The sequence below is a fragment of the Canis lupus genome, chromosome 12 (genome assembly GCF_048164855.1).
Source record: "Canis lupus baileyi chromosome 12, mCanLup2.hap1, whole genome shotgun sequence".
NCBI lineage: Eukaryota > Metazoa > Chordata > Mammalia > Carnivora > Canidae > Canis > Canis lupus.
In genome coordinates, this window is record NC_132849.1 from 41,768,135 (window position 1) to 41,784,672 (window position 16,538).

General features: G+C 41.5%; 1 protein-coding gene across 1 annotated transcript in view; it reads left to right on the forward strand.

Moving 5' to 3' along the window:
- The window catches only part of ALK (ALK receptor tyrosine kinase), a 692,068-nt gene that overhangs the window by 488,331 nt on the left and 187,199 nt on the right, over positions 1-16,538 (forward strand). The window contains exon 5 of the mRNA XM_072770669.1: positions 2,434-2,561. Within this exon, the coding sequence (XP_072626770.1) occupies positions 2,434-2,561 (128 nt within the window). The remainder of the gene's footprint in view (positions 1-2,433; positions 2,562-16,538) is intronic.

Genomic DNA, 16,538 nt, shown 5'->3' on the forward strand with positions numbered 1-16,538 from the left:
GTTCCTGCTGTCTTTTAAACAAAGCTGACCCTAGGTACAAGCTTGCCCTTTTCTTGTCCCAATTTCCCTGGTCATAAAATACATGTTTGGCAACTGCTCTGAAAGTTATTAAAGCTGCAGCAGTAAACTATGGGAGGCCAGAGAATTTCAGACAAAAGTTATTGCATCAGTAACTCAGAAACTAATTCCTAAAACTCTTGACACATTTATCCAGAGGGCTAGTGCCAATATAGAAATGGAAATCATTGTCAAGGGCCACAGTGTACCTGGAATTAAAATCCATCATTCCTTGCAGCAGAGAGCTGCGATTTTGGCAGAATATGAATAGGTATGCGTTTTTCCACCATCTTTCCTCAAAAATAGCGTTCTTTATTTCTTCAGAAGGACAAGAATAATTCTGCTCTCTTTGCTTGTTTGTTTTTTTCTTAAGAACCCCACGTTTACATTTTCTTTTCAAATATTTATTTCTTTGACAGCTCCACATTTAAACCGAAAGGCCTCCTTTTCCTTATTCAATTGCACTGGTTTTATTTTGGATAGAAATCCTGCTGGGTACAGTAACAGGGAACACACTTTACAACAGCAATAATCCCTGCAACAGCATCTATTGTGGGGAAACTTAATACACTTGTATTAAATGGCTGAGGCATTGGCTTCAATGATCTGAATTAAGTACAGAAGAGCATAGTTAGAGAACAAAACTACCTTCTTCACTCAGCAGATTCCGACTGCATGCCCCGCCACATGGCAGGACTGGAAACTCAAAACTGCCATCCAAGGGCGCCCTGCTGAAAGACCACTGATTGCCTTAGGTGTTGCCTTATCACCGAAAGGCAGTAAAGTCAGGAAAGATTTGATGAGGTCCAGTGTTAACAAGCAGATGGAGAAATGGGCTCTCTGATTCACTGTTGGAAGACTGACAACATGCTCAGAGTTTTCAATGTACATGCACTTTGACTTGGGGCCTAAGAATTTGTCTGAAGGCAGTATTTACAGAAGTGCACAGGGCTAGCCTCAGCATGATCGTGAAGAGGAAAATTCAGAAGCAATGCACAAATCATTAAAAATGCAATCATTGAACTCATCACATAGTCTATACTTATTGTGTCCTGACATGCCATTGAGTGGCAAAGTCCAGTCACAGAGAGCACAAGTAAAATGGTCTTGTTTATATAAAAGTATTGCTAAAAGGCTACACTAGTTTTGGCCATGGTTCTCTCTGGATAATGAGTGTCTGGGTGACTTTTAGTTTCCTTTACCAACTTTTCTGAATGGTTGGATCTTTAATATTTCTTAGAGTGAGCATCACTTTATACCTTGCAGGCGAAGGGGTACTTTAAACATTTTTTTTAACAGAAAGCTAATCTTTCCCTAAATTCCTTCACGCTTTTATGGGCCAACCTACCTGAGGCCCTACATAGTGGTAGGACAATATGAAACATCATGAGTTCATGAATGTATATATATGGCAAACCTCATCAATTTATACTCTTTAACTCTCCAAACTATACATTTTTAGGACATGCAATTTAACTGTATGTCAAATATACCTCAATAAAACTGTTTTTTCTTAAGGAAAAATATGAAACAGTTCAGGTAATTTCCACTCACCATGCAAAATTTTCAACATAACTATATATTAAAAAAAAAAAAAAACCTGAATCAATGGCTGAAAGTTATCAAAGTAAATCTGATGTTCCAATCAGTGACAGGAGGCTATTCCCAGAGGTTAATAGCATGAGTGAGGTGTAAAATAATGTTCATTTCGCTTATTCTCTGTTCTCCAGCGATGTCAGTGTCCTTGATCATAGATGCCTGCAGAGCTCACCATTCGACCTACTTCTATCTTCTTCTGTTTGCACCTTTTTGCAGAGTTCACACCAATCTTAGGTACCTTTTACCCCAAAATACATGCTTCAGTGCACTTTAATTTTCCTCAAGTAAATAAATAGCCCTAGCTTGCTTCCCTCAAGTAACCATACAGCAAACCCAAGAGTGATTAGACTTTGGGATCAGAAAAAATTCTGAAAGCCAAAATTCTTTCTAGGGCTAATTATGAATACACCGATAAATGTTTTTCAAGACTACTCCTTCACCCTACTGGCAGGTATTCTTAAGTACGTATATTTTTTTCCTGTAAGATTAACTACTAAAAATCTCCAAAGGTCTGCAATTGCCTGAAAGAATATGACAAAAGAAACATCAGTGGCTTGGAGAAATAGGTCTCTGGGTTAGCTGGACAAGAAGGAAATAAATGTTTGTGTGTTGCTGTCAGAGTCATCTTTCGCAGGGCCTCTTAGGGTTGCATCTCTTGGTGCACATGAAGAGTGTGGGTCCTAAAATCACTGCAGAAACAGAATCTTTGTGCAAGCTAGGCCTGCTTCTCATCACTGTTTTTCTATGCTCTTCCCCTCTGTTTTTCAATGCAACCAGTTGGACAGTGCTCCAGGGAAGAATTGGGCGCCCAGAGAATCCCTTCCGAGTGGCCCTGGAATACATCTCGAGTGGCAACCGAAGCTTGTCTGCAGTGGACTTCTTTGCCCTGAAGAACTGCAGTGAAGGTATTTGAATCTGGCTTTCCGCACCACTCATTGGTAGCTTGCTGTCTTAAGTGTGTCAGTAACCTGCCACTACAATTAGCTAGGAATGTGCTTGCTTATATAGTCAAGTCTACAGTGCCTTGGGGCTTGTTCCAAATATTACCAAGTGCTCCACAGCCCACCTGATCAATTTTCAAAAATTGAGTATACCATTATATCTGTTTACCTTAAAATCTCATCAAACAGAATACAGTCTTTGTGAGAGAACATATCAGCTTAACTTCCCTGGCTGCCAGATGCTTTCAGCTAGGTTTTTTTCTTTTATTTTTGTTTTGCTTTTTTTGTGGAAGATTTCAAATGTATGCAAATAAATAGAATAGTACAATGATCCCCATATACCCTCAACCCAGTTTCAACAATTATCAACATTCTACCTTTTTTTTTTTAACCTATATCTCTACCCAATCCTTACTCCACCAACTTGATAGTGATTGTTTTACTCTTTTTCCCCTGAGGCAAAATTTATGACTAAGTGTTTTTAATGACTGGATTCCTGCTATTATTAAGAGGCAGCTTGGGAAATGGTTATACATGGAATCTTTTGTTTATTTTGTAAATACTATTAGGGCATGGTCCACTTTGTCATTGAATTCCTTTTGCATAAGTCTCCACATTCAAGATTTGTTACCAAGAAAAAGTATCTCTCCTGAAGAATAATTTGTTGTTGTTGTTTTTTTCTTTTTGCCTTTATTGCCAGGAAACTCTAAACTAAATGCATACTCGATCACAGTAACTATATCTGTATATATTTTTGATAAGCTTATTTCCCCTCCCTCCACAGAGTTTTTGACCTTCTACTTTTGTTTTCAAGATCACATATGTATTTCTCATTAGACATTGCTTCAAGTCTGATTAGTAAGCAGGAGGAAATGAATCATCAAGAGATATGTAAGGTTGATCTTTTCTTGATTGTTCAGAAGACCTAGGGTCATAGCAATAAACATCCTTTATTGTTTCCCACATGTAGAAGGTATAGGAGATGGGCTTGAATTATACAGATCTTTAGGAAGAAGCTGCTTTCATTACTGCTATTCTTCTCTGCCTGCCTTTGCCCAGAGGTTCAGTGGGAGGGAGCTTTCATGTGTGCCATGGAACCTGTGGTCTGAGAAGACCAAGAATGAAGTATGGAGAGGAAGAAAACCTGTGATACTCCCAGACCTATATTGCCAATTCAGACTGTTCATGAACAACCATGAAGACTCATACACACAGTGATCTATTGCATATAGAGGCCCAGCTTTGAATCTTGGACCTCTTAGAGGTGGTATACAAAGGGGACTCCCTTAGGAGACCACTGATGACCCAGTTTCTTATGCTGCTATGGTTCTTCATTCATTGCTGGTCTTATAAGAACTTTCACAAGGTGTTTTTTTTTTCCTTAATGAAAACTGATTTATGTGTGAGAAAAAGAAAAATCATCATAACGTGATAGATTGAACTTCAGTTCAAGTTGAAAAGGTGGTTAACCTGTGATGTGAGGCAAGTATAAGAAACATGTGGTTTGGGAGAAAGCCAGAAGCTTATACAAATGTTTCCACATTCACAAACTTGGGGATTTGTGGATAGTTCTGGACATTATCAATCCTCACAGATGTCAAGGGTTTATGTACCATCCAAAAGAGGCCATCTGTTGAAATGGAGCCAGTTAACAGGAATGTGACAGAGAGAAGGTATCAGTTCCCAGAATTGGCCTAATCTCATTTGAGCAATGTCAGAAGAAGGGAATAAGAGACTACAAAACTCCAGATATCAGGCCCAGCCCATAGTCCTGCAAAAATTCCTCATACCTCTGAGTCAAGGATCTCAACTATGCAAATTTTTCCTCCCTTATCCCTACAACTCCCTTTCACTTCCAAAATTCTTCCTCTGTATCTTATGTTGCATTTGCAGTGAGTTTGTTGCAAAGTTTAAAAGACCTGTTTCTTGTCTCCTTCTCTACCTTTATAATACCAAGAGAGATGACCTCCCTAACTTTCTCTAATGATCCAAACATATGTCTTCTGGCAGGACAGTTTCTTAGAGGACAGAGAAAAGAAGTCTGCTTCTAACTCCCTGGAGAAGGTAAATTGGCCAAGAGACCTAGGAAGGTTCTCATGTCCCAGCTACCTTCCTTCAGATGCTCTGTGTCTAAGAACAGATGGTCTCCATGGGGAAGCAGATGTTCTGTGCACTCTTTTTCTGAGTTGGACTCCTGTGGCCACCAAGAGGTATGAAGAGATAAGTGTGGATGTATAAAGCACAGAGTAGAGGAAAGCCATAGTGACTCCTGTGTTTCCTGAGAACTTCTAATTCTCCCTCCCATCATGGAGCAATTTCACGGCACATCAGTTGGTGTGGACACATTGCAAATGTAAGAAGCATCCAAAAACTACACTCACATTTTTAAATGGAAGGAGTTATTTCAGAGATATGCTCAAGGCTTATTTGAGGTAGACAAATGTCTGTGTTTTCTGATGTATTGCTTTGGTTAGGTCATGAAAGAAAAGAGAGAAAGAGAGAGAAGTATTATCTTTGAAGGGGTGAACAGGGCTGGTAGCATGATAGCCAGGGTTATAGATAGGTCTACAGAATGCCTGGCCTATTTTTTGATAATAACTTGGTCCCCTCCTGATAAGGCACAGATAGAATATGAAAGGAAACACATCTGTAGAACTCTACAGCTTTACCTTCACCTACATCAAGAGAGGCGCCATTTTAGTTAATCCAGAAGGCTTACAGGGAATGTTGGAGCAATTCTTCCTGCATAGGAGATGATACTTATCTGTGGGTGTCATCAAGGCAGAGGCCATGCCTCTTTCTTCTCTGAATCCTGACATCTATCTCAGTGTGTAACACTTAATAAGTGCTCAGTTAATAAGCAATAAAAGCTAACATCAACAGAGCACCTACCATGTGCAAAGGCAAGTGCTGATCCTTTTAAATGTGTTATCTCATGTGAACATTACCATAATTCTATAAAGCAGTTTCTTTCTTTCTTTCTTTCTTTCTTTCTTTCTTTCTTTCTTTCTTTCTTTCTTTCTTTCTTGTGTATTTTTTATTGGAGTTCGATTTGCCAACATATAGCATAACACCCAGTGCTCATGCCATCAAGCGTCCCCCTCAGTGCCCGTCACCCAGTCACCCCCACCCCCCACCCACCTCCCCTTCCACTACCCCTTGTTCGTTTCCCAGAGTTAGGAGTCTCTCATGTTCTGTCTCCCTCTCTGATTTTTCCCACTCATTTTCTCTCCTTTCCCCTATAATCCCTTTCACTATTTTTTATATTCCCCAAATGAATGAGACCATATAATGTTTGCCCTTCTCTGACTGACTTACTTCACTCAGCATAATACCCTCCAGTTCCATCCATGTTGAAGCAAATGGTGGGTATTCATCGTTTCTAATGGCTGAGTAATATTCCATTGTATACATAGACCACATCTCCTTTATCCATTCATCTTTCGATAGACACTGGGGGTCCTTCCACAGTTTGGCTATTGTGGCCATGCTGCTATAAATATTGGGGTGCAGGTGTCCTGCCATTTCATTGCATCTGTATCTTTGGGGTAAATCCCCAGCAGTGCAATTGCTGGGTCGTAGGGTAGCTCTATTTTTAACTCTTTGAGGTTATCCTTATTTATGGATGGGGAATCCGAAACTGATAGAAGTTTCAAAACTCGCCCAAGTCATTCAGTTAGGGAAAGATAGAGCCAAACTCAATCCCAAGTCAGTCTGACTACCACGCCAGTATTTCTGTCCACATTTTACCACCTTTATGAATGTGTAGAGGCAGGGGTTTTATTTATTGCTAAAGCCTTAGAATTATCTTTGACCCATCCTCTTATTCTTACATCCAAATAGCCAAGCCCTGGGCTCTAGACCTATGGCTGTTTTTCATCCTAGCCTTTGCTACCTAGATGCTACTGTTGCTGTCTCTTGAATTTACCCTTCTGACTTCATTTTGTCAGCAATGTACTTTATACAGGCCTTCATTATGCATTCTTGGGCTTTGGCAGTAGCCGGCTGGTCTCCCTGATACCATTACCCATCCCTCACACATCGCCACAAATTTCCTTTCCTTGTGGCACTTTCATGAGACCTCTGTAACTTCTTATTCCCTTCCACCTCAGAAATATGGAGGCTAGACTGGGCCATCTCACTCATTCCTGGGTCCAGGAAAACGATGGGCTTGAGATCACCCAGCTGATTGTTCGTAGAGCTGAGAGTGACATCAGGGCCATCTTGACTCTGGTCTTGGTACTTTCATCACCATTCAGTCCTTCCTGGGAAATGCCCAATGTCTCCTCCTGATTTCTAAGCTTCTTTACAATCTGTTCTCAGTACCTGTCCAACGTCATGTCCTCTCTTCTCCCACACCCCAACCCTCTAGTCAGACTGGTTTTTGGTACATTGCACCAAGAATGACCAGCTTGGTCCCAGGCCTTCCATTTTGAATGCAGACTCATCATTTAGGATCCAATTTAGAGCCCAAACCCTCCAAAACATCATTCAGAGCTAGAGAAATTCTTCTCCAAATACTTTGCTCTCTACATCTAAATTTAGTATCTGTTTTATAATTATTTCCCAGTTAGGCATTTTGGGGGACTTAATGTGAGGTTTGGGATCCTGTTTTATATTTCTTTTATTTCTCCAGGGGATAGTTAGCACACTGCTAAACACATAGAAAACACTACTTAAATACTTGTTCACTGATTGTTAGTTAATCAATCAATTGATAAATGTTTCTCCTGCTTTTATAGCTTTGGGTTATTACCCTGGTACTGACAAAAGAAGGTAGCAGTAGGTGGAAATTGCTTAGAAGAGGTTTTACTCTGATCTCTAAAAAAAGCCAGTTTGTGTATTTGGCAGTGATGGGAAGGATATCAGTCCCCAGAGACACCCATGCCTGGACTCCCAGGGAACACTTCACCCATTCACAAAGACCTGTCTTTAGCAGATAGCCCAAAGCACTAGAATTATGCAGCATATTCATCAGGACCCCTCATGTTCAGAGTTGCCTACAGAAAAACACATGTCAGAATGGGCAGGACTAGCTTCTTGAAAAAGATTTGAAAAACACTGAGTACCTCATAAGAACATACATTATTGGGATCCCTGGGTGGCTCGGCAGTTTGGCACCTGCCTTCAGCCCAGGGTGTGATTCTGGAGTCTTGGGATCGAGTCCCATATCGGGTTCCTTGCATGGAGCCTGCTTCTCCCTCTGCCTGTGTCTCTGCCTCTCTCTCTCTCTCTCTCTCTCTCTCTCTCTCTTTCTCTCTCTCTGTCTCTCATGAATAAATGAACAAAATCTTAAAAAGAAAAAAGAATATACATTATTGGGGGGACCTAGGTGGCTCAGTTGGTTGAGCATCTGATTCTTTATTTTGGCTCAGGTAGCAATCTCAGGTTCATGAGATCGAGCCCTGTGTCAGGCTCCGAGCTCTGCAAGGAGTCTACTTCTCTCCTTCACTCTCTCTCTCTCCCTCTGCTTCTTCCCCCGAGCTCACTTATGCTCTCTTTCTCTCTCTCAAATAAATAAGAATAAATCTTTCAAAAAGAAGAATATACATTATTGCAAACACCCATCCCATACCTTCTATGTGCCAAGCCCTGTTCTAAACTTGTTGCATACATAAACTCATTTAATCCTTACAACAATGCTATGAGGTATGTACTATTATTATCAGCATTTCCATTATATGGATGGGAAAATTGAGGCACAGAGACTTAAGTAATTTATCCCAAGTCTCACAACACGTATTAGAACAGAGGTCATCTGCTCCAGCATTCATGCTCTTGCTGCCATGTGTTACTCCTACCTGCTGGGAAGCACCCCAGGAAATATCTATTCTGTCTCCCTCAACAGTAGAAATTAAATGAACAAACCACCCAATGATTTATCTTGAACTTCGACACACTAAATTACTGACCGGCCCAGTGTGATTTCTGCCTGCACCTCATGATTGTCAAGTTCTCAGTTTTTCTAAGAAACTAATTCAGAGCTTCCCTCTCCCTGCCTCAGTTGGTCAGAGGTAATTTAGGTGTACTGCTGCCCACTGGCCAACAGTGGACCCCCTCCATCCGTGAACATCAAGAGCTACAGATAGCACCTAAGTAAGCCTAAATACATTTTTCTGCCAGCCCTTATGGTTCGTGTTCTCTTTCATGAACCTACAAGAATCACATCTGACATTTCCTAAGTCAGAACCACATTCATCTCACTAACAAATTTCTCAACAAGAAGCACTCTTGGTTCCTTACCCTACTGAAACTCTTTCAAACATATTATCTCCTCTGATCTATTCAGCAGAGAGGATATCATAATTCTCATGCTACCCATGAAGGGTACTTTCATTAACTTCTGTAGTGCAGGAAGGGAGAGGAATCCAAAAGCTGTCCCACCACCATAGATAACTTAAAACATATGTCCCAAAAGAGTTGAGGGTGCGCAGATATCTTAACATCTCTGGGCCTAAAATGATGGCATTTAAACTGGATCTATGAACTTCAAACATTTTTTAGAGGCTGAACACTTAATTCAAATAAAGTCATATATAGTAGTCCAGTATATAAAATTACACATGCAGAGTTGCCCTCGGGGAAGTGTTGGTAGGGAGGCCCAGAACCCGCTTGCTCCACAGGCCTTGACAACCGCCCCCCACAAACACTGTGGAGTTTCATAAAATACAATATAAGAACCACTGGACATTCTGATTTTCAACTCTCTTATTAATTCCAGCTTTTTGTTCATAAGATTCTGTTTTTACATAAAATGTGAGAGCTAAAGAATTGTTACATTAACTATACCATCCTTAAACAATTAAGACTAAGAACAAAGCTATTATACTTTGGGCTATGGCCCATCTACACAAGGCAAGTTCTTGTCTCACTGAGTCCCAGCTTTAAGATGCTAGTTATAGAGCTAGTATGAATGTTTCTAGTAAAAAGAAATGTGTGGTATATCACAGCCTTGTCCCCTCTATCTCCTCCTACTCTACCAAAGACAATGATGGCCAGTCAAGGATGCCCTCCTTAGGCCAAGAGGAGGACAAGAGGAAATGAAAGAAGCTGAACAAACGTATTCTAATCTTGGCCAGCCATGTGGAACCAATCAACTTCTGGAGTAGCTCCTAGCAGCCAGGCCCAAACTGGGCATTTTCTGTTCCAACAGCAAGCAACATCCCAGCAGGATCCTCAGTCTGTGCTTGTAAGGTGGAGATTACTGAGGCTGCCAGGAGAAAACTCTCTATGTAGCAGAATCATCCATCTACCCATCCATGCATTTGCTCATTCATTTGACAAACATTACTGAGCACGTACTAAAGTGAACACACAGTGATACCGATATAAACTTGCTTCCGTCTTAGGATTGAAGTTTGGTGTGGTGGCCTTAAAATCTCTGTTTTATTTCACACAAAACTGCTCCCCAAAGGGCATCCATGACTTACATCTAATTCACACCAGAGATACTGAATAAGTGCTCCATTTGTAGAGATTGTCTTCCTCTGAACTGTTTTTCATGCTTTTCTCAGAAATACCATGGAATGAGCACTTAACCAGCAATCAGGGCATCAAAGTCCCCTTTCCACCTTTTATTTGCCATAGCCTAGCCAAGGCTTCAGATCAGTAGGGACATTACAGGTCTCTATCAGAATTGGCACATTGATTGTTTTTATTTAAAATAGGAATAATAATAAAATATGTCACTGGTTGTCCCAACATTGACCTTAATCGTGAGGGTCTAATGAGAAGATAGCTGTGGCGATGCATTGTACATGCTACCCTGAGCTACCTGACCTTTTTGGAACTTACCTAGCCTGAAACCTCTAAACATATACTTACTCTCTCACTGCTGCTCAGTTTCTTTTGAAGAAAGTACTATTTACAGAAACAAATTGGCTTTTCTGATACCTCCTCCAAAATTATGTGATGCTAACAACAACCAAATGCCATGTAGGTATTGAGAGTCACAGCACTGCCAAACTGCCACCAGTGCCCAGGTGGCCTCCACCTAGGTCAGTCACTTCAGGGGACCAAGTTATCTATGCAGAGGTGGGATCTATTGCTTGGAAGAGAAAGCCAAGAAGAAGTAGCAGCCATAGCCTTGTCCACTAGTTCTCATCATGCCCTCCATGTGATGGGTGATGCTCTTCATTATATACTATTGTCCTCCTTAACTATCTGTTTCTAAAACTTCCCACTCATAGTTTATCTGTGAATTGTACTGTTTAAAAGATAAGCATTAAAATTGTGATTTTCTGTTGCATTTCCCAAACACCTCCTATACCAAGCTTTGATTCCAGCTAATCCCCCTGTAGCATACCCTCCCTCTCCCTTCCCCAAAGTCTGTCTCCCCAAGCCTTGCACTTCTTTCAAATCTCAGTTCAGATACTGTCTTCTCCAAGAAGTCTCAGCTCAGAATTATGTCTCCATAGATTTCCGTTTTATAACAGTCTACTTCTTTCCAGAGTTATTTATGTGTCTTGCTCAATAGATGCTAAATTCCTAGAATCAAAGACTGTGTCTTTTTCTTTTTAATCTCTGTACTCCAATTAGCAACTACCAGTGTTTTTCCCATGGTAAGCACTGAATAAAGGTTTTCTGGTTACAATGTAGGAAGGAGATCACAGGCTTTGGAATCAGACAGAATGAGTGTGGAATTCCAGGTCTATCACTTAACACCCTTCTGAGCTCAAAAGAATTTTTAAATATCCTTGAGTTTTGGTTTTCTCAACACTAAATGGGACTAATGATACATACTTATAAGTTTGTTGGGAAATGAAAAGCATATTACATGTAGGACCCCTGGCACGGAGCTTGGCACAATAAATTAATATTGCCTTCTCCCTTCCTCACCCCCAGACTGAGCTGAATGTCCTCATTCTGGAACCAAGGTGGAATAATTTATCATAACTAACCCAGGGTTTGTTTGCAGGATCACAGTCACCTTTCCCTTTTCATTTCGCCTTGTCTCAGCCATTTGGCCAAGGTCAGGTTTATCCTACTTCCAGAAGAAACACTGAAAGCTCAGATCTATTTCCTGATTTCGAAGGCATCTGCTTCTCCCCTCCTCCCCCCGACAATCTATGCTTTTATCTCTGATAAAGTCATTTTTCCCTTTGTGACTGAGTGCCCAGAATCCAGTGTGCCATGCAAAGGAGTAAGACGGTTTAATCCTGTGGGGATGGTTAGTGGCCAAGGAAGAGCCTAAACATCTTGTGATATACTTATCACACTGCGTCCTTCTGGCAGACTGAGGATGGGGTCTAACTCAGCCAGGCCCCCAGCTGGTGTAACCAGGAAAGAGTTTTTCTGGCCCCTCCTTTCCCTACCCACATCCAGCTGCTGTTGGCAGAGACTTCTTACATTGGAATGGCTTATTCATAATCACTAATAAAGCCAATTAAAAATCCCCCACAAAGTACATAGGAACAATGATTGCTTGGGTGACTATTTTAAATATTTGACCATTGGAAATCACCCGGAAATGGGGGTAGAGACAAAAGATTTTTAAATATAAATAAATAAGGAACCAGTGTGCTGAGGTCATTGTACTCCCGGAAGAAAATTACTTTCAAATTACAACTACATAAAAGAAATAATTGAAAAGATTAATCACACTAAAATAATTGGTCTACTTTACAAGTAATTTGGAGCAATATTCAGTCATTGACATAAATGTCTAGTAGTAAAATAGTAATGAATTTCATTCTCTGACTAATGTATTTATTTTATTAATGGTACTAAATGGCGTTGTTACTGCTTATAAATATTTCATAACTTTTAATTCATTAAAATGTTCAAGGAATCTCCAAAAGTATTTATTAGTTTTAAATCATCCTTGGTATTCAATATGCGATTGCCATTCTGCCTGGGTAATTAAAAAAATTATTGTTTTGGGTAATGGGAGTCTCTTTGAATGTGGAGGATTAAGCCCCAGTTATTAATGAGACCAACGCTCCAGCTGATGATGAATGAGGGGCTGAGTGAAGCTATGTTCCCTCTCCAGGTTTCTAAGGCCCCTCTGTAACCATTCCTTAAAATCTGTCCCTGTGAGGCAGACCCAAATAAATAAATTCCAGAGATAAGAGAAATGTCAGTTTAGACATTGGTTTCAATCCACCACCTCTCCCACATCCTCTCCATCTTCTTGAAACAGCTGACAGCAGAATTCATACATTCTGACCTCCCCTCCTCTCTGTTTCTTTCATTCTTTGATAGAGTCCATAAGGAGGGAAATGGACAAAAGATGTAACAGAAAGAAAAGCAAGCAACACTGCATCGTGAACAGTGGAAAGGGGACATGATTTGGATAAGAAAAACATGGATTTGGATCCTAACTGAGCTGTTTGGGTGCTATGTGTCCATTACATCCTAGAAGTGCTAGATAATTAATATGTAAAAAGGAGACAGTAGCACCTACTCCATGTAAGGATTTAATCCATGTGAGGATTAAATAGGTGGTGTGTATACCTTGTGTAACACAGTGCCTGCAACCTAGTGGGAAATCAAACAGGGTTAGTTCCTTCCTTCCCTAAGTCTAAAGAGTATATCATGATGATGTTGGTCCAATGGACTTGGTAACTCTTAATTAACCATGGGACAAATAATTGATATGCATCATTAAGACAAACTGGACCAACAGTGAATTGTACAATTTCAGAGGCTTGGTAAGTCTAAGGACATCCCCTGGAGGAAGGACGGGATGGCTCCACTCTCAGGGCCCTGCCCCACAGGTCTGAGATCAGGCTTCCCGTCCTGCCTCCCAAGCCCTATCTACACAGGAAATGGCTAAGGGCACTTGGCTGTGAGCAAATTAGGAGGGGCCAGGATCCTACAAGTGAGTTGGTAAAAGGGGTAGGGGTTTCTCACACTCGGACACTTGTACCCTGAGGATATGTAGTAGTGTTGTGGGCATGCACAATCCCACAGAATCAACCAACGTGGTACATTTTTCCAGAGCTTCAGTTTTACCAAAATATTGAAATAGAGGGATATTTTTATATTTAAATTGACAGGGCTTTATATTGGGCTTCAGTGCTGCACATAAATTTCAAGATAAAACATGAGCTTTAAGATCTTTTCTTCTGGAAGTGATCCCCCAGATTCTGGGAGGTGACTTCACCCTTCTCTGCCATTTGGGGCACATCAGAGGAGATGTTGGAGAAGCACAACTTTAAGGGGACAGAGGGACATGGGTAAGAGAAGGATGTACAGCCAGGTCTGGAAAGCTGGAGCCAAGTTGGAATATATCCTTTCAGTTGTAAGCCATAGGTGGGCAGGATGGCAGGCTGAGTCCCAAGGTGATGCCTGAGACTAGCAGGGAGGCCCTAACCTACCAAGTGAGTCACAGAGAGACTCAGTTCCTAAAATTCAAGTACCAGGTCAGAGCCAGGCTAACTAACCAAATATTAGGTTTTAAAGTCCCCTGGGCATTGGCCTAAAGCTCCTTTAATTTCCCCAAAGACAGAATGGATGTCAGAATTGGCTTTGTTTTAGTTTTGGCTTGGTTTAAAGGGAGATACAGAAAGGGGTGCTAATTCTGCATCTGAAGAGCTGGGAGACATTTTACTTCCTCTCTGCCCAGACCCCTGGCCAAAGCTCCTCAACACCAGGGACAATGGGAATCAAATGGCCACATCCTCCAGAGTGGAGTATGAGAGCTCCCACTGCTAGGATGTGGTGCTTTTTCTTTTTACTCATGGTTATTTTGAAGTTTTTGGCATTCTCTGTCTTCATTATGCTGCAAGCATGGAACTTCAGTTTGCCCTTTTTTTGTTGTTGTGATTTGTTTTATGAGGAAACACAGGGAAACAGTTGCTTGGTTTGTGCCCAGAAAGCTCCACAATTCAGTTTGCAAGTCACAGGGTGAATAGTCTCTGCCATGCCTCCTTCCCTCCACTCCAACATTTCTGGGATTCTATGAGCAGCAGTTGGGTGGATGTAAAGTCTTTCGGCTTTTGCTGTTTTCGTTTCTTCATTTAGCTCTTAGCCAGCATTTTGTGTCTATAAAATGCTTAACAACATTGACTAATTACCCCTCATTAATCATTCATGCAACTGGTAGAGCAGGGGTCTTATTTCCTTCAAGAACACAGGTGCAATATCCTGTCTGGTTTCCAAGTCACACACAGGGGGGTGATGGGGCCATCATGGCAGCACTGGGATCCTCCCAAGATCACTGGGGGAGTGAGCTGGAAGGTGGGCACAGACTCTGTGAGGCTACAACCCCTATTCTGCTCTAATGAACAGGAAGGATGAGCCACATTGCCAACCAATGGAAGCTGAGAAGCAATAAGCTTTAATTGGAAGTTTCTTTCTGGAAATTCACATGGACATAATAACTCTGTTGTCTTAAAAGGCCCAGAGAGGTTGAATACCCCAACTTTCTTTTGCTTTTATAAGCTGATCCTTTCCATCATTTGTGAAATGTAAATATAATTAAAACATTGGCACTGACTAGTTTCCCCATGCTATAAGGACAGGCAACTCGTGTCTAGGGTCAGAGGCTGCCTGTCTGTAGGTTTATGGTTCAGGAACATGGGTGAAGGAGCTGTCACAGCCGAGGACAGCAGTGGAATAGACCATTGGAAAGGGTCACTTTGGTCTCTGGAAGGCTAGGCTTGGAGCAACCTCTCTGCACTCTACTTCCAGAGGTCAAGGAGAGCCTGGGAGTAGCCCAAAGCATCTGTTGTAAAGCTGAGGCAACAGAATTACATTACATGGATTAAAACAGAAAGGAGGGGATCCCTGGGCGGCGCAGCTGTTTGGCGCCTGCCTTTGGCCCAGGGCGCGATCCTGGACACCCGGGATCGAATCCCACATCGGGCTCCCGGTGCATGGAGCCTGCTTCTCCCTCTGCCTGTGTCTCTGCCTCTCTCTTTCTCTCTGTGTGACTATCATAAATAAATAAAAAATTTTAAAAAAATAAAAAATAAAAAAAATAAAACAGAAAGGAGAAAATGACAAGGAGATGCTCTGTTTTCCTTATCTTACTATCTCAGGTCTGATACCTTTCTTGTCAGTGTGCAAAGCCCTAGCTTGCTGCATTTCGTATTCTCTTTCCCATATCACTGGGCATGCGTGCATACTAATGTTAGAGGGCTGCCCATTCTCTTCCATTCTTCCCCTGGCACAGCCCTTCCCCCCTTCCTTTCATGTGGTTGTTTGTAGCACCAAATATCTACTCAATTCAGAGTCGTAGCATTTGCTTACACTGTATGATAATCAATACGTGGAAGCAGACAGATCATTACCCATCGTTATTATCTGTTTTGGCATCTTGTGGACAGGCCCTTCCTACATCTCTTTGCCCTCAGCCCCCCTGCCCTCTGTCTCTCCCAAACTCTGGATGCCTTTGTCTTTTCACTTGTCTATTCATTCATTTTCACTTCTCAACTTTCTTCCTCTCTTTTTGTGAAGGGAGAAAAGGTAATCAGTGAAGCCTGCCCTGCTTTTACCACAGGCACATGGACAATAACTGAAATGGCTAGATTGGTTGCTTGGGGGCCAAATCTGAGATGCGCACACAAAGAATCTTCCTTTCTTTTCTTCCCTATTCTAAGCATATATTCTCTCCTCTCTTCCTTTTTCTCTTCCTCTATTTTGCTTCCTTTCCCTTCATGCACCTATCATTCTGTCATTAGGAGACCTCACTCCGCAGACATACATATGTTCACATAGGCACATACATGTGTATGAACAGTGAGGGGTGTTAAAAGGCATTAAGACATGATGATCCTAAAGAAGGCCTCCAGGGTAAGACCACAGTCTTGAGTGAGAGGTCTTCCGGGTGTCAGTCACAGGGCAAAGGCAAGGATCTAGGTAGGTAAGAGGGTCCAGCAGTTTCCTCTAGGGGTCAAGAAATTCTTTTTAATAAATTTATTTTTTATTGATGTTCAACTTGCCAACATACAGAATAACACCCAGTGCCCCCCTCAGTGCCCGTCACCCATTCAC